The 27,342-nt window shown below is 37.7% G+C and overlaps 1 protein-coding gene across 8 annotated transcripts in view; it reads left to right on the top strand.

Annotated features, from left to right (window-relative positions):
* PLEKHA7 (pleckstrin homology domain containing A7) overlaps positions 1–27,342 on the top strand; it is a 172,928-nt gene that overhangs the window by 42,032 nt on the left and 103,554 nt on the right. For 2 of the 8 annotated variants that reach the window (XM_075502243.1, XM_075502241.1), the window contains exon 1: positions 17,322–17,530. The exons of the other annotated variants lie outside the window; for them this stretch is intronic. In XM_075502243.1, the coding sequence (XP_075358358.1) occupies positions 17,460–17,530 (71 nt within the window). In that variant the 5' untranslated portion in view covers positions 17,322–17,459. Of the gene's footprint in view, positions 1–17,321; positions 17,531–27,342 lie in introns of those variants that run through there. 8 annotated transcript variants of the gene reach the window in all.

Raw genomic sequence — 27,342 nt, 5'->3', positions numbered from 1 at the left:
AACATGTCATGCCTGAGGGGAAAAGTTTTCTCAGTCTAGAGAAATCCATTGGAGGTTTTTTGGTATCTTTAAATACTTCTAGAGCCATTATAATTGTAATTTGAGCTTCTTACAAAATTACTTTTTCTGTGCCAAAAGCTTAAACCTTATGAAAGCTGTTCACACAACTTCACATAGCTTCCAAGTATTTCTCTATGCAGAAAAGCTGTTTAGCATATTGATACTTCCCTGGGTCTATTCCATTTTAGATGACATACCAAAACTGGAAAACAGGTCCACAGCCATCTTATGTGTAATCTTGTTCTTTTCTCTTTAAAGGACATCAGTAACACAGATCCCATAGTTTAAGGTTCCTGTCTATTAACTTATCAAAGTAGCCCTTTGGAAATTTGAAAATTGTATCGCGTTTAATGCTTAACATTTCCTTTTTCATCATTAGTGTAAAGAATAATCTGCCTCCTGTTCCTCCTTTTTTAAGTGAGAAAACCATTTTGTTATAATAGAGTAACCATGAAGTAAGTTTGAGATCTTTAGCTTGTTGAATCTAAATGCTGTGGGAAAAGAGGTGGTCCTGTTTCATGCGAATTTTTGTAGTATATTTATCAACTATTCCCTTTTAGAATTTAAAATCAGCATGTAAAAAGTTGTGTACTTCTTGGTAATGAGACAGTTCTGATCTCTGAAGAGTGGTAAAGATATGAAACTTAGCATTTTCCACAAAGCCAAAATAAAACTTGAAACAGGTTGAGAAGAAATACTTCCATTAGGAATGGCCAGGATTTCTTAGTCTTGTATAAAAAAATATCTGGTTTGTGAACACCTGAATATGATAAGAAGATTTCATGTTATAGGCAGTTCCTAAATTTGGAAGGTGTCAGGGACAGAAACAGCAGCTGAAGTACTGGGGAGATCACAAGGAGTCTTTGAAAAGGGAGCAGGGGAAAAAAAAGAGTGAGTCACCAGGATGGTGAAGTTGTTATAGGGAGAACTGGGAGCATCTGGGAAGAGAAGTGGTTGCTTACATATCCAAAATAATTGGATAGAGCAATCTATAAAAACATTACTTCGCAGATGTGTTCATGAAAAATTTCTATAGCTGAAAAAACTCCTTGCAATTCTTACAATCCCTTGCAGGGGTTGTAAGAATTGATTTTACTGGTAGCTCCATGTGGAGAAGGCATTTATGGCCGATTTGGAAAAGTCATCAGAAAGATGGGACACTGGGATTTCAGCAATTATGTGTAGCACTTCAGGAAGAAATTAATCCCTTTCTGCGCCATGTAGTTTGTGGGAATGAACAACGTGGGAACTGGTGTCGGGTTATGCAAGTAATTACTGTTACATTTGTATAAAGTAGAAGAGTGAAAGTTTGTCAGCACCGTGCAGCTGAAATACAACAGCTGCTTTCTGATGTTGCTCTAAACCTTGTATGTGCTTGTTTCTGGTTTTAATGTATCCCTCGGAAGTACTGCCTGGGACATGTTTGCTGATGGAACATTATGTAAATATTATTTCAAAGCAAAAACAAGGTACTAGTGACTAATTAATATTATGATTCCAGCTTAAAATATTTTGTAGTAAGCAGAGATCAGTGTTATTTTTTAAACTTTGTGAGCACCTGAAATTAAATGTAATTAAAAACAACTGTGAGTTAGGATGAATTGTCACTTACTCGCTAGATCTCATCTTCTGTTAGGTTTTAATGGAGGTACTTGTATAGCATTTACTCCTAGAACCACTTCTTTGCATGAGTTTTCATATCTCATTTATAAGGTAAATAAGGAGTAATGGGAGTATTTCCAAACTTTTGAAGTTTTTGATCCTGTGGTGATGAGTAAAATAAAAGCTTAGGAGAAAGTTTAATTTCTCACACATATGGTGTACTGGAAAGGATACAGAAGGCTTGCAGTTTTACAGATTTTTATTTTATTTTATTTTTAAAATTATATCCCTTAATAAAAAGAGCATGGTACTTTTGCCTTTTATTGTTTGCACTGCATTTTATTTCAGTCAAAACATATTTGTTTTTAAATGAATACTATATGTAAACATAGCTAATATATACTTAAGCTATAAAGATGGACGTCTTCTGATTTTGTGTCATGCCTTGCGTATTGCAGGGGAGCTGTGAAGAGCATTTCAACAACGAGAGTAAAGTCATGGCAGCTTCATGATAAATAACACTTCCCTTCAGCCCCCTTCTCCTCCCAAATATGGAAAGAATTTCAGTCGTGTAGCTGTAAATGATGGTATTTTCACAAAGGCTTCTCTGTGTATCTGCAGCATAACAAAATTAATATAAAATACATCTTCTGTACTTTGATATAACTGGCAGAGAATGTGTTGAGTCTCTCAAAGACTGTGGGCTGCCTAATATATAATTTTAAATGAACAACTTTATAGAGAAAATAAGGCAAACACTTCTCTTGCAACTAGATTTATTAGGAAGAGCTTTAAGGCAAATCTAATAGAAACAGTGTGACCTACTTAAATTAGTATAACATGTTAGATAATTGTTTTAACACAGCATATTGTTGAGACAAAATTTAGTTACCAAGAGCAGTTACAGTGAGTTTTCTGATTGCTTTGTGTGGAAGTTTTTTACAGAAAAGTTTCAAACTTATTGAAGCGATTGGACCAGAAGTCATTTTGTGATAGGCAGTATTTTGAAGGCAGTTTTAAAATAAAGCCTAATAATTCCTGGTAAGTTAGCTACTTTGAGTAGGAGTCATGGAACATGTCAAGGCTCTTTTAATAAATTTAATATCTCATAAAACTGCAGAGACTTTTAATTCATACCTCTGAGGAGAAGTTTACAGATTTAATCCACCCATCCCAAAAGTGCTCCAATTTTATAAGAACTTCCGTTAAAATCATGCTCGCAATAGCTGTTTCTGCTTTGCTTCAAATAATTAATCTGAGGAGGGATATTTTCTTGAAAGATTATATTTAATTTGTCTTTATATAACAAGGTGATTAACTTGTTCTAGATGGGAGGAAACCCAGAAGGTGATTGTCTGCAAACGTAATTATGCAAAGCTGCTGTCGTCTCAGCCACAGAAGTTGTGTGGCCAAGGACTAATGTTGAGAGCTAATTAAAATAATGCAACTCCATTAAAACATCAATTTCCTGTTTTTAGGAATTATCTGGGATGTAATATCATAATTATAGTTTCTTGATATATGGTATTTAAATTTATTGCCTTTATCTTGAAACATGAAAGAATGATGGCACTAAGTGGATGTGGTAATGCTAGGGCATCTCCAGGAGCAATGGTTTTAACGTCAGTGTAAAATCGACTAACATTAAATGCTCAAACTTACATCAGTTACATAAAATGAGCTAATTATGGTTTGTTTCTCATAAGCCAATCTGAAGCACTGAAACCGATTTAGAGACCAGTTTTAGTCCTTTTTCTATGTGTGGATGACCTGTTGGGAGGAAACGATGGCGATGAGGTAGGCGGTACTCTGCTCTAATCTTCCTCCCTCCCCTTTCTTTCTTTCCCTAGGCAGAAAGAGAGGAGTGAAGGCGTTAATGATTTTTTCAGCAAATGGGGAGAGGGCAAGTGTGGTCCTTTTTAATGACTGTGCTTCACTTTTGAGTGCTTATGAATGCTTCAGGCTTAATCATGAGAACGGTTAAGGACTGACTGAAGCTGACAGTGTGTAAACAGTGCTGTGAAAAAGTATTATCTTAGGTATGTATCAGTGTTCAGACCTTGCAAAAAGATTGTGATGTTTCATTTGAAATCCTGCACTTTTTCCTGTGTTTCATGTACTAAATGCCTGAGATAATATAAGGATTTTGTACTAATCTCTTGCTAACCCTTTTGCGTTTTCCATCCTGTAACTTTAAATGTGCAGTGTTTATTTAGTGCCATGTTTTTCAAAGTTTCCTTTGTGATTAGAGTACCTGCCTGCTGAAAGTTGAGTACTGTTATCTCAAATAATTAGGGCAGTGAACGTTGGATATTCCTGGCACATACTGTTAACGCTGAGTCTCTCTCGGTACTTACATTCCAGGTCTGTGAAAGATCCTGATGAGGAGGGTAGGATTGTTTCTTGGTCATTGTGGACTTTTGCCTTCAAATTGATGATTAATTCTTACCAAAGAGAATAAATATTTGCATTATTTCAAAAGCGTTTAAACAGATTTTATTATGGGGGATGAATAGTGGAAGTATTTGCAATGCCTTCTGAAGTAATGAAATTGCTCTAGCAATCAGAAGCTCAGTTGTGACTGAAATCATGCCTTATCTTGGAAAATATATAGGTATTTCTTATAATGGCAAGTCATAGGTATTATTGTCCAGGTTTGACTCTATATTCTTTGCATTTTTATCCTTGTTGTTCTTAGGGGGAGAAAAAAAACCAACAAACCAAACCCAAAAAACTGCTCTTTTGGCAAAGCACCTGAGGTTAGTCAGGTGTTGTAAAAATGAATCATTTCACAGGCTTCAGAAGATTTATCAAAATATAATTAGGGATTTTTATTTGTGTGCATAAGTCAGTGTATGTTTTAAGGGATGTCCTGTTTGTCAGCTCTGTTTTGCATAGAAATGTATCCCATGCCTTTGGAAAGCATGTGCCCCGTTACCTTGCACACCGCCATTCCTAGTGCTTTTAGGTATTTCATTTTTTTTGTGTTTCCATAAATCTCATTGTTCTTTTAAAATTCTATGCAGTCCATTCAGTTCTTAACAGTGTGACTGTGATTCAAATGTGTGTTGTATATTGTATCATTTCATGGTTAAGTTTAATTTCTTCCCTTTCAAGATTGTGTATGATAATGGAAATAATAAGAATGTGACAGAATATAAAGGATTCCTTAGCATTATTTTTTTATGAGATTAAAGTGACATACCAAAGAATATGCCGAAATTAAATAAATAAATTCATACACCAACACAGAATGAAGAGTTTAAACAGTTGACTGTTTTAAAAAGACTAGTATGAAATATTTACATTTCAGAGAACAGGTTAGATTTATCTCTACTTTAGTTTGTAGTGCTAAATTGTCATTTAGTGGCACATGAATTGACCTAACAAATGAAAAAGTTTTGCTGTGCAAATTACATTTCTTAAGTGCAGTGAACAAATACAAATATAATAAAAAGTGCCATCTGTCTAATTAAGCAATTAAATATTTCTTCAGGGAGGCTGGGATGACATAAACTTGATTAAAACTATATATACAATGTTTCTGTCTTTTAACTGAAAACCACTCACCCTGATTTTAGTAGTCCAGGTGGGCCTGTGGGGACAAATAAGCAGAATTCAGTAGATGTAATCCAAGAACTGACAGATACGTTGTTTCTTTCTTTAATGCTCAGATTATAATACATTAAGATGATATTTATAAACAAACAATTAATCTTGAACTGATTTAAGTACAGAGTTCTCAAAATATTTTGTGTAGTTTTAGGGATGAATTTGTTGTCTTTCCTGTGTCTGAACTTTATTTTTTTTCATCCTCATAATGACCTTCAACTGGTTTTTAATATGCTGGAGTCGATACTAAAAATATTTTATCAAGAATATTTCAGATTACTTGTAACAGTGATATTAACTGAATGCAAGCCAGCTCTGGTTTAGAAGCCTTAATTAGGAAAGCTTATTTTGGAAGTGGTTTCATTTATCACCCTGACCTCAGGAGTTTGTACAGTTTCATTTACTCTTGTTCTTTTGAGGCACGTCGAATTATACAAATTGCTTTATACAAATACAAACTTTAAAGTGAAATGACAGTGTTTCATTTGCCTCTAATTGTAACACTTTTCTGTAATCTGGTATGTGATTTGCACAATTTACAAGGCATTGTAGTTACAGTTTATTTGCTAGTAAGAATTTTGAATAGGTTATTCTTATCTATAAGAATTTATCAGAGCTGTTAACATAAAATATGTCTGAGTTAAAAAGGACACTATATGACAGTCCTCTTATGTAGAAGACTTTGTCTGATTTATCCTGAAGATCAAAAATAGACTCAGCCTTCCTTATTTGCAATCCTACGAGATGCATATTATGTACTCTGGAGCTTCATCAAGGGCCAGCAAGCTGAAGTTTGGATGCCATTAAATAGACATCTGTTTAGTTTGTTTTAATGAGTTGGTTCTGTTGGAGAGGGAAACTTACTACCTTCTGGTAGCTCAAGTAAATTAAGATTTATTTGGGTCATGGTAGAGAGGAACCTCCCTTCTAAATTCAAAGTAATTTTAAAAAATCGCATACAATATCAGCATTCTGGCTTCTACATATGTTTCTAGTGACTGTTTTTATTAAATCACTTCAGTCCAATTTACATGCATCCATACTCAATGAAATACTAGATTTCCTGTTTGGTTTTAGCAAAAGTTTATTCCTTTAAAGTTTATTTGGCTGACTCAGTTTTTTTTATTCAATCATTTTGGTTAATTTTCTCTTCAATATTTTTGTGTCACTTGGCAGTAAATAGTTGTCTCTCTCCAGTATAATTCATTTTTAAGTAGGATAAAGTAGCTTAATCCCATTTCAGGTTCTGTATATTTTTTTTCTATAATAATGTCATGTCTTCATGAATGCTTTTTTTGTTGTTGTTTAGAAGAGTTATTTGAATATGGAATTATTTCTTACAGCGAGAGAATGTAATTTGATTATCTGATTTTTCTTTGAACTGAAGTGTGGAATACCTGCTGATTCTACAGCACATAAGACTTATACTCTTGTGTTTACAAATGCAGTAAGCAGAAAATGGAATGATAGCTCCCAAATGGTCTTTGAAGATAGTCAATACCTGGTACAGGCCTTAAAAATCTTTGCTCTGTAGAACTGTTTGGAAAAGTCCTGTAGAGATGGCTCAAGTTGGTGGACTTCCTTTTATGAGAAACTAGATGGGATTCTGGTTTGGTTTGGACTTCTTTAGTTTTTGTGGGGGTTTTTTGATTTTGCTTGATTTGTTTTGGAATTCCCTCCTCTTTCTTGCCAGTGGTGATGCTGGCATGGATTCACAGCCTTGCAACTCTGATTGCACTGGATTTCAGGTACGTGAATCCTGCAGCCTTTCTCCACCAGACTGGTATGCCTGACGGGAGCTTCCTCAGTGTATTGGAGGTGGCAGCCCTTATGATTTGTGTATGTTGTAAAGCTGGGGGGAAGAGTTGTTTAGTCCTTTAGCCACCACCTCCAAAGCCAGTGTGAGGGCAGTGCCAGGCCAACCAGACTCCAGCGATGAAATGCTGTGTCTTTGATGCTCACTGCTGCAGCCTGTGCTGTGGCCTGTGAACCTCGTGAATTCCAGCAACAGCAGTCTCCCTCTTCAGTCTACTGACAGGTGATGGATTGCTGGTAATAAGCATGACTGTGTGGCCAGGTGATATGTTTGCTTTGCTTTCTGGGTAAAGGTCGTGGGGATGATACAGAGTGAACCTGGTGGTGGAGGGTAACATTTCCTGCTAGCGCTGAGGATGAGATCATCCTCCAAAGTTTACATAGGTTAGAATTCAAAGATGTACAGTACAGACTGTTTATGTGCACAGGTACAGAATAACTAACATCTGTGTACCTCTAACTTCCAAGATCAGGTGATCTTGGAAATTAGGTTCCAGTTGCAGGTTACTTGTGGCTAATTGTTTCAGCGGGAATTGCAGTTACAGAGGAAGGCAAGGTCATAAGGAGGATAATTCCCCCTTCCTGTCTATGTCATGGTCAATGGCTTTATATCTGTGAGGTTTCATGATTTGCAGTAGGTGAATTTACAGCCTAGGTATTCCTCTTTTGCCCCAGAAGACATCCTGATGTTTTATTGTTAACAAGAATTTTTCTTGCTCATTCTGCAAATTGTTGTAGACTGATTTAGCCAGCTGTAGGGCAGAATGGCCTGGTTGAGAACACGGTACCTGGTTACATAGCAACTTCATTGTGATTTTAGTTTTGCAGACAGGAAGATTCACTGCTCTAGTTCAACAGGATAGGGTTATCTCTCTGACAGGCAGGATGCCAACTGTGTTCAATTGCTCATGAATCAATTGAGAACCTTTGGCCACAATAAAGAGTTGTTTAGCTTCTGCCTGAACACTTGCTAAACACTAAAGAAACATGCATTGGTTGTCTAACATCTAGATCAAGATTGCAGTTTATTAATGTCAATTCAAGTACCTGCTTTCTTCCCATATTTGCTATCATGCAATATTAGTGAGAGCTACTGAGAATTCATTGGGTGACTGTTGAAACATCTGGTGGTAAAAGTTACCTGAAATACAGAAGAAGTGAAATAATTATGTCAAATAAAATTTGACCATTACTGCTGCCGTCTCCCTAAATGGCTTATTTTGGTCTATGAGCTTTAGGTTTTTGCTCGCAATTGCTTAGTTACCTATCCCGCCTTCTATGTTCAGAATAAAACCGTAAAAAATAGGTGCTATAACTGAAAACAGAAACTGAGTTCTGGTTTTTGTTTAAAAACCTCTGAAGGTGTGATGTGTGAGGAGCGGGGAAGCTGCAGTGTAAAACACAGTATTGCACAGGAGTTGCACAGGTGGTGATTGTTTCTTCACAGAATCACAGAATTGTATAGGTTGGACAAGACCTTTAAGATCATTGAGTCCAACCGTAAACCTAACACTACCAAGACCACCACTATACCGTGTCCCTAAGCACCTCATCCAAACATCTTTTAAATACCTCCAGCGATGGCGACTCAACCACTTCCCTGGGCAGCCTGTTCCAATGCTTGATAACCCTTTCAGTGAAGTAAAATTTCCTAATATCCACTCTAAACCTCCCCTGGCGCAACTTGAGGCCATTTTCTCTCATCCTATCACTTGTTACCTGGGAGAAGAGACTGACCCCCACCTCTCTACAGCCTCCTTTCAGGTAGTTGTAGAGAGCCATAAGGTCTCCCCTCAGCCTCCTTTTCTCCAGGCTAAACAACCCCAGTTCCCTCAGCTGCTTCTCATAAGACTTGTTCTCCAGACCCTTCGCCAGCTTCGTTGCCCTTCTCTGGACACGCTCCAGCACCTCAATGTCTCTCTTGTAGTGGGGGGCCCAAAACTGAACACAGTATTCGAGGTGCGGCCTCACCAGTGCCGAGTACAGGGGCACAATCACTTCCCTAGTCCTGCTGGCCACGCTATTTTTGATACAAGCCAGGATGCCATTGGCTTTCTTGGCCACGTGGGCACACTGCTGGCTCATATTCAGCTGGCTGTCAACCAACACCCCCAGGTCCTTTTCCACCAGGCAGCTTTCCAGCCACTCTTCCCCAAGCCTGTAGCATTGCATGGGGTTGCTGTGGCCCAAGTGCAGGACCTTGCACTTAGCCTTGTTGAACCTCATACAATTGACCTCGGCCCATTGATCCAGCCTGTCCAGGTCCCTCTGTAGAGCCTTCCTCCCCTCCAGCAGATCAACACTCCTGCACAACTTGGTGTCATCTGCAAACTTACTGAGGGTGCACTCGATCCCTTCATCCAGATCACTGATAAAGACATTAAACAGGACTGGCCCCAACACAGAGCCCTGGGGAACACCACTTGTGACCGGCTGCCAACTGGAGTAAACTCCATTCACCACCACTCTTTGGGCCCAGCCATCCAGCCAGTTCTGCTCTTTACCCAGCGAAGAGTACACCCATCCAAGCCATGAGCAGCCAGTTTCTCCAGGAGAATGCTGTGGGAAACCGTGTCAAAGGCTTTACTGAAGTCTAGATAGACAACATCCACAGCCTTTCCCTCATCCACTAGGCAGGTTACCTTGTCGTAGAAGGAGATCAGGTTGGTCAAGCAGGACCTGCCTTTCCTAAACCTGTGCTGGCTGGGCTTGATCCCTTGGTTATCCTCTACATGCCGTGTGATGGCACTCAGGATGATCTGCTCCATAATTTTCCCCGGCACCGAGGTCTGGCTGACAGGCCTGTAGTTCCCCAGGTCCTCCTTCTGGCTCTTCTTGTAGATGGGTGTCACATTTGCTAATCTCCAGTCAGCTGGGACCTCCCCAGTTAGCCAGGACTGCTGGTAGATGATGGAAAGGGGCTTGGTGAGCACATCTGCCAGTTCCTTCAGTACTCTCGGGTGGATCTCATCAGGCCCCATAGACTTGTGAATGTCTAAGTAGTGCAGCAGGTCACTCACCATTTCCCCCTGGATTACGGGGGCTCCATTCTGGTGCCCTCTTGATACGAGAATTTCTGTTTTGGCTCTTCAGTGATGCAGGTTTTAAACACAACAGTGTACCTCCTTTTGCTTTGAGGTACAGTAGTAAACAACATTGTTCTAGCTAACTCCCTGAACAGATGCTTTGCCATAAAGGGTCTTTTTGTGAACAGGGCTAAGCTGCTGCTGGTACATACCTCCGCGTGGCCCTCCAGCTATTCTGTGTTGGTCATTGTTACAGACTAGCGTGCTAAAACCTGGTGTCTGTAGGTGCCGTGGGACATTACGGTAGAGGGATGATGGCAGTATTAATATGTGAAGCCTGAAGAAAGATCCTGTCTCTTAGAGCACCCAGAGGAGAGTAGAAGGAATGGAGCCTTAAGCTACTTCTAAATGGGGAGTGGCAACTTCCAGGAAGAGTGGAAGAGGCAAGAGAGGGACATGTGCCACCTCCAGTTTGGGCACGAAGGCCAGGAGGATGTGCTTTCAAGTACTAATGGCAATGTGTGATTAGTACTTAAGCTGTCATTTTTGACTTGATGTAGAATTGGAATGCATCAGGTCAATGGAGGCTGTGCAGGCTGCACTGTAATTGCTTGTAGCTGGAATGGCTTTTGGGTAACGCTGCTAAGATTGCTTTGCAAGTCAGGGCCCTGGTGTTGGACTTTTGAGCATCTTTACAGCCTGTCTAGTAGTAAGACTGCTAAGAGCAGTTTTATGTTTGGAATATTGTTTAGAAGATAATTTAATAACTTTTGCTTTTTTGTTCCAGATTGGAACAAAGACATAAAAAATATTTATTTCTTAACTCAAGGAAGAGTGTCTGGAAGGACTAAGGTAGGAAGCAGACGTATCAGTCCTGGTAACTCCACTATGGATTCTTAGATGTTTAGAGTAAATTCTAGGCTTTGTTTCAGGTGTAGGAATTTTTAAAATCTAGCTTCAGACTCTGACAGAAAGGCTTAATCCAGACTTACTATTTTTTTAAATCTACCAAATAAAGTATTCATTGTGGAATTCTTCCAAATCCAATGTCTTTTGAAGTTCATTTTGTCAAGTAGTATTTAGCTTTTTATTGTATGTTTTTAATGACTGATTCCTGGAACTATGTTCAGAACACATGGAAGCTGGTGTCTGTATAGAGGACAACTAGTTTTAAGCCAGTGCTGCTGATATCTCTGTGTGACTTCTGTGTCTCTGAAGAGGAGCATGGAATGAAACAGAATTGTTAGCTTTCATATGTGGCATCTTAATCTTAAGCTTCTAGATGCAGAAATGTGTTTGTACCTAAAATAAAACCTACTGCTATATCTTGCAGTTACTTCTGCTTCTCTGTTCCTTGAAGGACAAATCTGTAATGGAAATAAATTCCTTAAATTTCTGATACTTTACATTTCAAAACCCTCATTTCTACTTTATGGAGTTCCGTCACTCTTACCAGCCTGCGTGGTCACAGAGAGGAGTGCATTGGCATTTTGTCTTGCAAAAGATGCCTTTCTCAAGAATTTCATGTGGTATGCAAGTTGCTCCAAATGAACCTTTTTGCAACTTGAGTGTTGCAGAAGCAGCTGAAAGCCAGGTCCTACATAACTGTTACATGTTTTCATATCTGGAAGATTGGGTTTGGGAACACATTTTTCCCTCTTTAAAGTGCAAGGAAAAATGCAAGCATTTTGCCACTGAGGCTTCCCTAAAGTGAAGGAAAGAATGACCTAGAATAGCTAGGTTTTAAATTTCTGTGCTCTAGTTTGCATCCCAGAGTGGATTCTGTTAATTGCTCTACAGGATGGCTGGGCAATGGCTCTGTTTTGGGAAGCTCCACCTCTGATGCCTGGTTGAGAGGAACAGAGACAAACCTACGGGGACAGATGATGGAGGATTGCATAGTGCTTGAAAAGTCTTAAAACTTGTATGTTGTTTCTGGTGCTAGTATTTGGTAATAGCCAGTGGAGTTCAAATCTCACACCTGGATACCAAGGAAAGACTAAGTAGCTCTCTCTTCCCCCCACCAGTACTTTTTCATCTGACCTACCCAGCCTTTCAATGGCTAACATGGGGCCTAACTGCAAATTTAAAGCTCCTTCCAAAGGAGATTTCACTTATTTTTGTATCATAAGAGATGCTAACTTCATGTTCCAGTATTCAGTTTGAGAGGGTAGCTTTACACTCACTGTTTCCTTCTAAAAATAAGTAGGAAACAGACAAGCTTGAGAAACTAAGTGGAGGTTCTTGCTTTTCTTGGGAATCTTGCCTTTTGAATCAATTTTGTGTCAGCATTGCTAGACATATTTCAGGACATGACAGTATATGGACAGGGAGCATATGGAGAAAATGTGAGGGAACTTCAGTGTCTTTATGAAGTGTGCAGCACTTAGTTGTTTAATCAAGTGTTGCTTGGTCTTTGGGATGTTTACTTCTTTTAAAGATCTTACTGGGAGTGATGTAAAGCTGATGGAGGATGAGGATGGGTAACAGGCAGCTGTCTCTAGGCTAGAGAAATGTGTTATCAGGCTGAACAAGCTTGTAATAGGCCTAACCTGGATAGTGCCATGTATATGGCAAGAAAGCTGCCTTAACAGCAGGAGGGAAAGAGGGGCTGGAGAAATTAAAAGCTACTGAAAGGCGAACAGAGCAACCAGGTATTAGGAGGGCAGGTCAATGGGAAATTTCAAAGACTGGAAGTCAGGGTAGGAGAGGGGAAGAAGGTAGATGTGTGTTTTGCTTTGGAGAACCCAGTTTAATTGAAGTCAGAATACAAACATCTTCATGTGCTGCCTATTTTTTTTCAGAGGTTGTTCACTTTATTTTTCATTAGGTAGCCTACCTGAAAACAACAACTAACCTGCTTATTCTGTATCTGCTTATGTGACATTGATCACTTCAGTTTTCTTAGGAAACTAGACTGGAGAAAAAAAATCTTAATTCAGTAGTTTGACCAGCAAGCATAGTAGTGCAGCAGAGATAATGTATTATCATTGAACCCACTATTCTGCCTTAGAAAAGAGTGAAAGACATCCTTTGTCAACTAGGTTAGATAATGCTTTCTTACATGCATGTTTTCTCCCAAGTTCTGGTGTTGTTTCAAGTCCTCTTTTCTTCCAGTGCTTTTCTGTTACCACGTCTGGGGTTTTTTGTTTGTTTGTTTTGTTTTTGTTTTTTTGCTATATAAACATCCAGTTAGTCTTTAACTCTGGCTGAGTTTTGGGGTTTCAGTGATAGTGTCCTTCTTCAGTTTCACATTTGCCATTATTCTTCAGTGTTGTGTATATTTTCCTATTATTGTGTTTTGTACAGAGAGGAAAAAAAGACTTTCCATTATGTCTTCTAAGTACTGCTCATTATATTTAATATCTTTGTAATATTTTCTTTGTAAGTAATACTGTTGTTTTCAAACTCCATGTAATGAGTTTTCCTATATTTCCTACAATATTATTTTTCTTTCTATTTTTAGTGTCTGTAATACATTTCTTAGGAGGCAGGGAAAATATCAAATATAACACTTTGTATGGGAGTAAATTACTGATTTATGGTATTGATGTTACAATAATTTCTGCATGACACTTCATTCTATTTTTATGAATACTAAACATTTTATATGCATTTTGATATATCATCACATACCTGTCTACAATGTGCCTGCTTTCACTTCTAGACTTGATGAAGTTGATTTAGATTCCAGTAGTAAGGTTAGTTTCTATTTCTCCTTCAGTCTGCCTTTTTAGTTTAAACTAATTTTCCGTTAGTTTACCAAGGATGCTACTTGTTTGAAATACCCAAAGGTGGTCATGAGCTTGCTCTTCTGCAGTCTTTCAGCCTGTCCCTGCTTTTTGAAGTGCAGGTACACCTCAGTTAAGTATTGCACACCTTTTCAAGTAGCAGCATTAAATGCTGTAACAGCTAACAGGTCAGTTACTTCAGTATTAAGGTCATGGTAAATTCTAGAACGCACAGTATTTGTGCCTCAAACTTAATTTCTTTGTTTAATTTTGTTCCAGCAAAGTAATAAGTACTACATGGCATGCTATGCCAAACAATACTAATGTGGTTATTTTTAAGTAAGTTTGTTGGCACTAAAACACGGAAGCATAAAATTCAAACAAACATGACTGCAGTTGGAACAAAACCCACTTGTCTCCTTTATTGGAGGTGGTGTTTGGCAAGTAGGTCTGGATCCCAGAAGTAGTTCTGTACTGTAATCAAGCCTGCGTGTGGAAAGAAATAAAAGGGGCACTTGGTAAATGTTGGGTGTCATTGTGTGGAGGCTTTCTCTTTGGTCCTTAGCAGAGTTCCTCGTCCCCCTTTCTCCCTCTTACACCATATGTTTCCTTCTTGTTTCCAAATCACTGAACGGGTGTGATGCTTACCAATGAAGGATTCTGCTTCTGCAAAGATCATCTTAAATTCAGTTTTTATCTGCCTATTGTCATCTCACTTATCCCCATCTTTAAATGCTATGTAATGCTGTCCACCCATTTAAAAACCGTGTCGTTTCCACCACATTTTAAAATTTGAATGGTTTTTATATTTAAATTGAAATTTCAGAGCAATAATGCTTCTGTTGTGTTAGAGCTAGGAGCAGGAGACAAAAAGAAAGCCCTATTCTGAATATTCCCACACATCTTTTCCCTGAAATGCTATAGCTGTTTTATCCCTTCATAAATCTTTAATCAGAGGATTTCAATACTTAATTACAAAAAAATTTTAACCTCACATCATTCCTTTGCTGTCAGCCAGTACTTTCCTTATTATGTGGATAAGCTACGCATTAAGCGACTAAGTGATTTTTGCAAAATGGCATGGTGAACCACTGGCAGCCTCTAAGACTCCTGGTTCATAAGCCTGTAATCTGCTGACTTGACACTAACATTCTTTTCAGCTGGCAAATCAAATGGAAACAGCCTAAATCCTGGTTGGGACTAAGAATTATTATTCTGAGATGAGAATTGCTGCATAAATGTGTTAATGCTGTGATTATCAGTGTCAAGGCGGCACCAAATAAAAAAATGAGTAAATACACAGGACAGAAATGTAAGTGCTTTGGGGGCTGCACACAAGATGACTCATCAGGTCCCACCACGGCAGTGTAGCAGAATGACTTACATAGCCCTCAGCAGCTGTGGCAGTAGGGATGAAAGCTAACAGTACTTATCCTAACATCCGTGATGAGGCAGCCAGGGAAAGGTGACTTGGACAGACCTGGTAGAGTTTTCTCTTCCTCTCACATGCACACAACTTTTTTTGCTGTTACCTGTGTGGTTTTTGAGAGTCGTGGGTTCTGGAATTAATGCTCCATGCTAGACATGAGAGAGATTATGTTTATAAAAGCTACTTTTTCAAGTCTGTCTGTAAAAACTCAGCTGATACCACAGCATTATTTGTGCTTGAATTGCCTTTTCAAACTTTTTCTTTACAGCCAGGAGAGGTATAAAAATTTCTGCAAAATGATGTGCCCAGAAGCTTGTTTGTTTTTTCCAGACATATCAGTTGAGCTAATAAAAAAAATTACTTATCTGGGCAAGCTGTACTCTCTGTGTGTTGTCCTGGCATTTTTATAGGGCTTCAGAAATTGCTGCCGTATGCAGTGACCTATGGTATCTGCATATTATTCTGTGTGCAGGTGTACGTTGCATTTGTTGTGTAAAATGGCCTGTGACTCCCCAAGTTGTAGCTGGTGGGAACAGTCAATTACTTGACTGAGCTCTATGTGTGACAGTGTGCAGAGCTAATTAATAAGCATTCCTACTTTTTTAAGGACCAAGCCTTTATTTTGTAGTGTGTGATTGTTCTGGGTTTTTTCCACTACTGCTTTATCTCCATTTGAAATGTTGCTATCATGTTTCACAAATAAACCACCCTTTTTTACACCTTGACAAATAATAGTTAGGCAATGTAAAACATCACAGTGCTGTTAAAACACTATAAAAACAGTTGAGTTATATGCAAAAGAAATGAAACATTTCACTGAGATCAGATTTAGTTTTAGATTTAAGCTACATTTAAGGTAGAAGAACAAGCTCCCATTAAGTCAGACTTTGAAAGGTACCTAGAATAGTGACAAAGTTTTGTACCATTTTCCTAATGACTGAGATGTTGATTATAAACTTGTGATAAACCAATTGAAACTCATTCAGTCTTTTTCTAAAACTGAGAGACAATAAAATAATATGAGACTAAATAATGTGTCATAGAGTAAAGGTATTAAATTCAACATTTTAATGTCTTCCAATGCAGCTCGCACAGATAATAAAATAATTTTAAAATCTGTTTTATTTAATATTTTGCTTAAACTAAGCAACTCTTCATGCGAGGGCACTGTACACCTTTACTCTAAGAGTAGTGTAGGTAGATAATCATTTAAGTCTACTTGACGTTAGTCATGCCACTGGGCTATACTGTGGCTCCTCACATGTCTTCCTGCTTTCCAGTTGTCTTTTCCTCTCCCGAGGAAGGCATGCCCAAATAAACTTTCATGTAACTTACCATTGTACTGTATATCAAAAGAAATCTCGCTTTTGATATTTCTTTGATTTAAGCTGTAGTAAAATACTACAGGAGTGCATGCACATAGCTTTATTTCTATATTCAGTAGCTTAAATAATGTAGTTTAAGATTCTACCTCCTATCCTTCCCTCCTGCTTTCCCATAGTTGAGAGTGTAGCATGATAGGATTCTCTTTTAGCAGGGGAAACTCAATATGATTTTTTTATACTACTGTAATGTGCAATGCAATCTGATGTTGCTTATAAAACAGTAGTATGCATTGTACATTTAACTGAAATTTTTAAAATAAATTTTTGCCACTAAGTTCAAGGTCATGGATCTCATGCATTTTCAAGGAAATTCTTGTTATGGGCTAAAATTGTGTTTCACCTGCAGTCTGGATCTTCATTAGCTGATAGGAGGGATTTGCGGCATTGGCAATAAGTTCTGCTGGTTGCTGGCTGACTGCCAAAGCAGGGCTGCTGTTTAAGCCAGCAGGTCTCTCTGCCTTTCGCCAGCCTGAAAGGCACTGTGTTTTCAAGAAGAATGTGGTGCAGGATTTTATGTCGAGTCAAAAACGACGGGCTGTCCTTGCTTTACTGAAACAATTGCATGTTTATGATTTTGTAGTATGTGATGTCATGAGGGTGTTGGCTTTTAGGAATTTCACTACTGAGGAAGCAGTTTGAAATGCAGGCAGAATCTTCAAGACCTTCGAATGTGCGCTTGGTTTCTTTTTAGTTAGCTTTGAACAAATATACAGATGGATACATACATACCTATTTTTTCGGTAAGGAATTAACATATGGAATATAGAAGCGATTTAAGTGGATACAATACCTGAAGGCAATGTCGAGTCAGTCTGGATTTTCAAACTCTGTTCCTCTACCAGGATATCCCTTCTACCAGGTGTCATGCAGGTATATCGTGTTTTATCTTTTAATGCACTTGCATATAGAACTGTAACATGATGCTTGTGTTAACAGATTTTTTTGTTTCCATTTCTCTGTTCTCTGAAAAAACTTATGAAATCAGAGAATTAAGAAGCTGAAAAACATAAATACAGTTTTAGAATGCTTTGTGCCTGACTTTATAATTAGGTTTGTATTTGTTTAAAGCAAATATTTTTTTATTTCTAAACATACTAAATATTTTGAGAGTTTTTCTATCTGGAAAAATGAAGTTATAACCCTGGAGATTTTTGAAGTGAGTTATGTATTCAGATATTTCAGTCATTTATTGGCAACCAGATATCTATGGTGTTGAGAAATGGAAATGATATAGATTTCTAGAAACATGAATAATTTTAAGTCTTTTCATGCAGAATTGTGTAAGGTAAATAAAGAAAAGTACTTACTGTCATTATGCTTTTAAGACAATTTACTAAAATGTGCATGTGTGGAAAGGTGATAAATGCTAGTGTTGTGATAAAGCTTAATCATACAGGCTTCTTACTGTTTTATCTTTTTGACTCAACAGTCCTGTTTTATTAAAAATCCTTCCTTCTGAGACTGCTGTATAACAGTTTTCTAGTGAATGGGTTGGATTCTAACCATGAAATTACTGTTCCTGCTGTGGAAGACTGTAATATTGCATAATAATTAGAGGGAATGTGTTACAATACTTCTTTGGCTGAAAGATCTCAGGTTTCTGGCACACCTTAATAAAGGAATGTAATCTGTTTATTGTGTCTAAATTTGAAGTTCCTGCCTCTCATGCTGCAACAATAACAGAGGGAGGGGAAAATCGGAGTAACAGGAGTTTTGTGCTATTACTCATCTTTCTGTAACACATTTGAAGAGTAGGATAAGAGCATAAGTTAATAATTAACATGTTTGTATCCAGAGAACGAACCTGACACCCTTCATAAACTGCAGCATGTACAGTGGTATGGGTTAGTTTTGTAAGGCTGCAGTGATAGTAATTTGTGAATAGAAACAAAAGTGGTTCTGCATAGTGTTCATTTAACCACTTTTCTGTGTGTTTCTTGAAATAAATTCCTGCACTTATTTGCATACTTGGATCTCTGTATCACTACCAGGCTGTCTGGTTGAAGGTACCAGTAAGGTTTTATTGAAACCAGAGCTAGCTGTTTAGAGGTCAACCACAGTGATTGCTCATGGTTGTTGTCCTTTGGCCTAACTTTGGAGGATGCTGAAGTCTAGTAGCCTTTCTCCTTTCTTCTGTGATAACAGGCATGAATAAGCTGGAAATTAAAGACGACAGAAATTCGGTAAATGACAGCTGATGTAAGAGTCTTCTCTTCCCAGAAGTATGTTAGGTGCTTAGTCAATTGCACACCTTTTCACTCCTGCTCCCTAAAATCAAAATGACCAGAGCCTACCACCCATCTCCCTGGTTTCCACAGTGACCTTCTGGACAGAATGAAGGTCTCGTAAGTGATTTCCAAGTTCTCACCTTTGAGATAGATTGAAGTTCCTGAACTTTTGGATCCCTGTTGTTTAACTGCATTTTGTGTTTTAATTCTCTTCTCTCTGTTTCTTGCATGTTTTTAAATAGTTATTCTGGATTTCAATGGAGCCTGTGTTTAATAATTTTCAGATAAGATAATTAGTTTGTGTGTATGCAACTGAGATCATGAAATCCTATTTTATGTACGTAGAATTGGCTGGACTTATTTCCTTTCATCACTAAGTCATTCTGACTTTGAGACTCTGTTTTTGTTCTGGTACCTGTAAAGAGAAATTCTTTACTTTGTGTACAACCACTGATAACTTGACAGGTCCAACTATGTAAAATTAGTATTCCTGCAGTCATTTTAGAGCTCATCCTCAGTGCAGAATTTTCCTTCAGAATAGTAACGTATGTCCGTTTCTGTTTGGGGAGTAAAGTAGAGAGACAGGACTGAAGTAGTATTTTTATTCTACTCTAGTTGTTGGATTCTGGTGAGTGAACATTTTCCAGTAAAATAAATAGGCAGTGAGACTACTGTTTATCATAATTGGTTTGCGATCTCTGTGGAGTGGCGAGGGTTAGTATACATTATGCTAAGTTTGTATGTTGGCAGAGACATTAATCTAATATGGCTTGCATCTGGGATGGCATAAAATCTTGAACATAGTTCTGGAAAAGCTCTGTCTTCAGGAAATTTTGCCTTTTGTGTAGACAAGATTAATTTTCTAGAGATCAGAATTATCATTGGAATTGCATGGTGTTTGGAATGGATTGTACTTTCTGTTACACATAAGGAGTAATAGCTTTGGTATGATATTTTTGTGGAAATGTGGGTCTGAAGAATTGATGATAGCCTGTTCTGGAGGAGTGTGCAATCAGCGTTTTGTTCATTTATGGTTTTCTAAAGATTGCTTGGGACATTGTTTATCTTGGAGATGACCAAGATAGTCTCCAAAGCTAGGTCACTCGGGGTGTCATGGTCTCTTGGTTGGCTGTGAATTACAGAATTGCATACATCAGGAGTTCATCTTGGGGACTGTGTTTCTGAGCCGTATTGTGACTCATTTTTGATATCTGGGCAATGCAGAACTGGAGTTTCTTGGGAGCTTTTCCATATTTGGAAAAAAATTACAGATAAATAGAATTCATGTTGAGATTGATAACAAATTTCTTGTTGTTTCTTTTATGGCACAACATAAGAGATCTGATCTAGATATTAATTGTAGAAAATATTCCATGTAATTGAAAAACACTTCCTCAAGTAATTTATAGTCTTTGTTTTTTCCAGATTTGGTATTTAATACAGAAATTCAAAGAAAATATTGCCATCTATGATTCCTGTACTTTAAGATAAGTAGCAGCAAATGTAAAATTAGTATTGGTGGTTAAACTTTAAATGGCATCCAGAGCATGCAAGTAAACCTGCTATGTGCCATCTCACAGTGGCTAGAATGGCATTAGCCAGATAGCTTGCATTTTTTCACCTGCTTAATGTTGTATTGTTAGTTTTCTTTCATATATCATATAGTATAGAAGGAAGTCTCTTCAAAAGTCTTTGAAAATATGCTTATAATGCTTTGATTTTCATAAGCTTAATCAGTAGAGATTAAGAACAAAGTTTTCTCTGACAGAGCTTGCAAAGGCTGTGCTCATGTCTTTTTCCCAGTTACCCTGGTATGGCAAGAGACCTTATTTGTAAGAACATTTGCTATTTCTCATTGCTTTAGGCTTCTAGAGAAGATGGTAGCCTTATGTTTTTTTCTTTGGCAAAGAGAAAAGGAAGAGATCTAGTGTCCTAGCCGTGTTTGACAAGAGAAGACAGAGCTTTCAGCTCCACTGGGATATTAGCAGATTGCAGCCATTTTAGAAAATGGTCATTGTTTTTATGTTTACCTCAAAAATACACATTCAAAATCAATTTTGAGTAGGAGGAGTTCCATCTCTTTCCTAACACAGAAATGTGAGATAATACAAAACCCAACCCTGTCTCAGCTATGGAGCAATTACTAGTGTTTCTGTAATGTAGTTGGAGTTCTGCTGGTGGACTCTTCATAAGAAGATTCCTCTTTAGAAAGAATCATGTTTCTGACACAAATATATAGGGGTCAAGACATGGGTGTTCTGCATAGTTCAGAGATCTTATCATTTTCAGTTGTTACATTCAAAGTAGCAGAACAGTTTTTAGGGTTTATCAGGGCTGCCATAGCCCTTTGGCCTAACCAGTATTGGAACCTTCTGCAGCCATTTGTAATACTGGAATTTCATCTTCTAGGGAAGATGATGGAAACCATGTTCACAACAAAAGGCTGCTGTTCAGATCAAGGCTTCCTTGGAGTCGTGCATGCTATTATACTTTTTCTGTCTGCTAAAAAGAAAAGCGGGGGGAAGGTATCCAGTGGGGGAGAGTGAAAATTTGTAATTTTTTGAATTCAGGGTGAGTCAGTTACATATGTGCAGTTGATTCCAAATGCAGTAATGCAGATCCCATCCAGTCGTAGCAGTATTGTAAATAAGCTATTATAATTAAAACTAAGCAAAAAGTTGACAGTGCTTAACTGTGGAAAGGGGAGAGCTCTTGCAGCATTAAGCTGCTGCTTTTCCTTTGACGAGAGAGCCACTGGCCACTTCAAATGTTGGCCTTTAATCAGCATCCATTTCTTAAATAAATAAGAAAAAAAGCTGCTGTATTTTAGCTAGAGGAATAAATCTTGATCACCTCCATGTTGTAGAGCGTTAGGAGAAAGCCAGTGCTTTTAAAGAAACAAAACAATTACTGAGTTTTCTTTGTAGCATAATCTGACAAGTTTAGTTAAACTAAGATCTTTGAGAAATAATGAGGTCAGGCAAATAGTAATCAAGAATAACAAAAAATATATTCAAATATTTGCCTGTTTGGTAGCGTTAACCAAACTCCTGGGTTACTATTTAATGTTGCTGTTTGGAATATTCAGCAATATGCATGTGTATGACAGGGATTTACAATTGCATTTTTCTTGGAATAACTAAATCATTGAGCAAAACTTCCTGTATTTTTTGTTCTTTATTGGTTCAGAGCCGTTCCCTTTCCCCTGTAGGGAGAAGAGGAGGAGAAAGGGGAGGGGGGAGTTTTTTACAAAATATATGTAAGAACATGGTGTGCTAAATTTGAGCTGGCTTTAGAAGCTGTTTCCCCATAGAATTTGATTTTTTTTTTTTTTTTTAAATATATGCCTACAATAAAATGTAGCTTTCATATTGGTAGAGGGAGATCAGTCTCTGCTTTTTAGATGGATAATTCCTTTTTCAGGACTTGGGAAGAACTAGTGAAGAAAGCTGGTGCTGCTATCACTACCTATTTCCTTTATGTCTAAAAAGGAATATATGAAATTCAGATTTAAGTAAGAGGGGGAACGATCAAAATCTGAAGAAGACAGTTCTTCTTCATATTTTATCCTTTGCAATATTTAAAATGTAGGCAGGCTATTTTTATATTAAAATGATTTAAACATTATATAATTGCTTTGCAGGCAAATGTAAAGATTGCTTTTAAGCAAAAAAACCCTTTTTTTTTTCCAAGGGGCCTCATGATTAGGATGTCAGCAGTTATTTGGGCTTGACAGAACAAACAATGCATTAAAAAGCTTCACGTAATAAAAAGTAACTCATTAAGCAAGACTGAACTTGAAAAAAGAGTTTTGCTTGCAGGGAATAAATCTTAAGTACAGGCTGCTCTCTGAGAAGACAAAATGATAGGAAAACTGTTAAAGATGAGGCAGGTTGCAAGATCACCGTCTCTAAATTTTGTCCAGAAGATACAAGCACAAAATCGTGAGAGGTGTTGATTAAGGTTTGGACTGGTGTTGCGGTTCCTGTGCGACTTTCCTCAGTTGCTTCCTTGGAAAAGTGGAGCTGGATAAGAATGCTTTTCTTACAAAATGCCTCTAGTATGGGAAGTCTCTTTTTCTCTTTTCTCTGCCTTTTCTCCTACCTCTCCTTCCCCACTCCTTTTTTCCCCTCACTCTATTTTATTCACTTTTTTTTTTTTTTTTTTTAAATCTCCTCTATTCTGTCATATCTGAACTGGAAATGAAAAGCCTCAGCTCTGTGCGAGTGGCCAGTAGATCGATACAATCCCATGTGTGGCTCCTTTGTGACCTACAGGACCAACTGTGAGACTGCGAATGTCTTGATGCTGTCCCAGTGTTAAACTGAGCACTTGTGAAACTGTTGGCGGTGGTACATTGCTAGTTTTGCCTGTGTTGAGTTAGATTGGGTATTGCCTTCTTTAGGCATGTGTGTCATTTCTGGCTTGCTTAATGCACGTTACCTTCTGGCTCCTCAGGTCTCTTTCCACATTCCTAGCATGGCTTGGGTTACGCTCGCTGGTAAGGGTGTAATCAGATGAATGTGTGGCAGCTTGCAACAATTAATTCTAAATCATTCTGTCAGGAAAGAGGATACTCTGAGGAAAAATGTGAGCATTATGATAATGTTATCTATTAAGTGTCCTTAAAAGGAGACAAAAGTATAAACTGCATATGATGCAAAGCGATAGCTCTGATGTGGATTACTTACTTTTCTAATTAATTCTGACTGAAACTTTGACTATTTCTTTTTGTTTATTTTGTGATACCTGGTATTTCAGGCTCTTATGTACAGGAATGTAATTGTAGTTCTTCTAATGATATTGATATTTGGCCAGCAGAACCAGTTACAGCAAGTTCTGTGTTACTTTTTTCTTAACAGCTATTTTCTAACATATTCTTCATTATAAAAAAAAAAGGAAAAGGTCTAGTGTAACTAGCGATTCAGATGTAAAATCTTTTGTACTTTCATTATTCTGAGGATTTCAGCATGAAATAGCAGATTGTTTCTTTATTTTTGGAATGTTGTGCGTTATTTCTGTTGGTTTAGAGGAATTTGTGCATGCGTGTGTTCCGAAACAAAATTGCTTTGTTGGTATAAATATACACTACCTTGGTTTCCTGAATGATGATGGTTTTCAGAATTCTGTTCAGTTCTTCTCTTCTTTCCATTACCATTTCTGCCTCAGCAGTTGACTAATCTACTTATGGAATTAAGTTAATGAATTATCGTAGTCCTTAGTTTCAGTAGTGTGCTTCCCAAGATTTACATTGTGATTGCTTCTCTTAGAGCTGAAGCTGCCTGGATACCTCTTGGATCCCTTTAAAATCCTTACAGGGATGTGTCTGGAGGTTTTCTGAGGTTTACTTGGTGTGTTTGGGGGTCTGGGTTATGCAGCAAAATGTATGTCAAAGAACCATCCTGAGAGTTTGCGCTCTTAATACATTCGGTTTGAAATTAAATATGGAAACTGACTTTGTGTCTTGGAAATTGAGCCTGGAGAGAAATACTGCTCTTTCTAGTATACCTAAAGGAAGCATTGACTTGCGATAAATCCTGCAGTTTAAAGGCTGGTCCTAGAAATGGTCCTGGTTTGCACAGCATTTAGTTGATAATTTCAGAAATGTAAACTAGGAATTCATTACAATTTGGTTTGGAGAGTAAAAGTTGAAGCACTGCCAGAAAATTTGTAAGGCATAAATTTGCAAGTTTCTTCTTTATGCAAATTCAAAACTTATTAAATCAGAAATGAGGGTATTGCAAAAGCTTAAAAGTTATTTTTAAAACAAATAACTATAGGAAAATTATAACCAATATAGCGATTTATGTTTAAATTTGAATATGTGTCAGCTAATATTTGAATTATAACAAATAGTTAAATATAGATTGTATGTGTGCAAATAAGATGTAGATTATATTTAGTCTCACTTTTTATGCTGTTATTTTGGCAGGTGTATGATTTATGACATTGTTAATCCAGTTTTATGAATCCTGCAATTCATTTGAAGGACATCTTCCTGCAGAAAATGAGCATAAATTTGAGCACTGAATAAATGGATATTTATATATTCCATTTTTAGATTTTTTGCAAAAAATAGACTACTTCTTTCTCACATGCTGAGGAGAGCCATCTTAAATTAAAGATGTTTGAAACAGACGGTCAGTCCTGTTGATGTATAAGTGCCTCTGTACACTGCTGAGATGACTGCAATGCAGATAATGCTGATGGTGCTAGCCTTTTCAAAATTTACATCAGGTTTTCAGCTCCTGCAAGAGGTTTCATTTACTCATAACTTTAGGTAAGGACTAATCATCTGCTGAAGACAAACAATTACAGTGGAGAAGACTGTAATGGCCGAGACTGTGACCGCACGTGGGGAGGGTGCCAGGGCACTACATAACCATGCTGCTTCCCCGGCATGTCTATCTCGTATACGACTTGCCCCAAGTGAAAAATCAGATGGCACGGAGCGCTTTCTCAGAAATTAAGACCCGTGTCATTTTCAGACACTGTTGTGTGCTAGTCTCTTTCCTTGGCAACTCTTGGATGTTGTACTATTAAGTTTTGCTTGCTGTGACATTACTGATGTTAGTTCTGTCTTCCCTGTGGCTATTGCCTTCTCCTGAAGTGGGACAGCATCTCGCTGTTTTCTTTTACTCTCCAAATTCCAACTGTGCCTGCACTTTGCTTCCCCTTTCCCTAAAACGTTGAAGATCTGCCCCTTTTCCCTTAGGATTTACAGGGCCTCCTGTTAGAGGCCGTGTCTCTCTGCAAGGTTATCCTAACTTCATAGAGCTCTGTAGCATTTATCCTCCTCTTCCCATGTAAGTAATCCACATTTTACCTACTGCTTTAACTACATCATCCATTTAAAAAATCCGTTTCTTCGTGCTCCTGTTAAACTGCATCAAGTTCAAGCTTGTCTTTCTTGCTTTAAGATGTGTCATTAGCTCTGTCCCCACTCTGGTTTCTTACCAGGTTACTCCCTCTGTTTAAGTTTATTCAAATGTGGCTGTAGTAAAATGGTTTGTTTTATGCTTGTCTGTTGTTGACTAGGTAAGATTTCTAGATTTGAAATACGTCCTGGTTTACAGAATTTGTAACTCTTGGTGTGTAAGAGTAATTATTCACTTATTACTGTTCTGAAAACTTAATTGTCTTGTCTTTCTCAGCCTATTTTGGCTTTTACTGGTTTCCCTCCCCTCATCCTGTTCCCTTTCAGGTAAAAGCTAGTGTTTGCCTTCTTTCTCCTACAGCCATTCTGTCTTTTCTATTGCTCTAAAAGTTGCCTGAAGGGAAGTAAGAGACAAACTTGGAGCATTACCCATAATTGTGGAGTCTTTTAATTGTGCCTTTGTCTTTTGTTGGCATGCTATGAGGGAAGGTGGGTTCCAGGTGATGTCAGAGATCCAGAAACATTGTTCACAAGAGTTTCTCTGTTGTAAATTGTTCACACTAATGGAAAGTCAGCACGTGTATATTGATTAGAGAAATGTATGTATAGTGTCTTGCAGGTCAACTTGATTTTAATGAGAATGATTTTTCATGTGTGTCCACAAGATACTTCTGTTGTTTTAACTCCAGCTTTTGTGAGCTGTTCTGTGATGTCTGAAAAACAGTAGCAACTAGTGATACAGCTTTTGGATGGGAAAAGACGCAATTGAGTTTTTGTTCTAATTCTGTTTATGCATGTGGAAACCTTACAGGCAGCTTTATTTTCTCCCTGCACTGTGTTACCATAGATGGATAAAATGCAGAATATTTAGTACGTGGCCTGTGTCAACTTGTAATACTAAAATCTCAGTTCACAATTCAGAATTGTTCCAATTGAGGAAAAGCAGCACCGATCTATTAATACCTACTAAGAGTCTTTTATGTTCCTTCACTGGCAGAATGTTTTTCTTTTATGGATATATTGCTGCTGTCTGCTGGGTCTGCCTTATTTCCATGTGCTGAAAACATTAGGCAATTCTGCAGTGCATTTGCTAATGTAAACTTTTCTATTGCTATGCACCATGGGCCTTGATTTCACTCCATTGTGCTTTCTCTCTATGTTCTTTTCTGCCCACTCTCACCCTGCTGGGTCATGATTTGCTGTATTTCAGACGCTAAAAGCTCCTGAAGATAAGCCCCATATTTTTAAGCACAAGTTGTTCTGAAAACCTTACTTGCTTAAATGTCATAATTTTACATGTTTTAAAACCTAAATTTTCCTAACAACTAAGCTGTTGTGTTTGTACTTAGTAAGTTTGCCTAGTCTACTTACTGCAGTGATTTGAAGGAAACTTCCCGTGTGGTTTACCAATATTAATGTATATTAAAATATTCTTCTGAAGTATTCTTTACTCTTTCTAGATGCAGCTTAAACTTGGGTAGAGTATGTTTTATCAAAGTTCACAAGCATACTCCCATAATCTCTGTTTTCTGTATTATGACTGTGACTTTTTAGAATTTGGAAGCATTACAGATATT

This window comes from Mycteria americana, chromosome 5 (assembly GCF_035582795.1).
Source record: "Mycteria americana isolate JAX WOST 10 ecotype Jacksonville Zoo and Gardens chromosome 5, USCA_MyAme_1.0, whole genome shotgun sequence".
NCBI lineage: Eukaryota > Metazoa > Chordata > Aves > Ciconiiformes > Ciconiidae > Mycteria > Mycteria americana.
The sequence above is the reverse complement of the archived record's forward strand: the minus strand, read 5'-3'. Positions and strand labels throughout refer to the sequence as shown.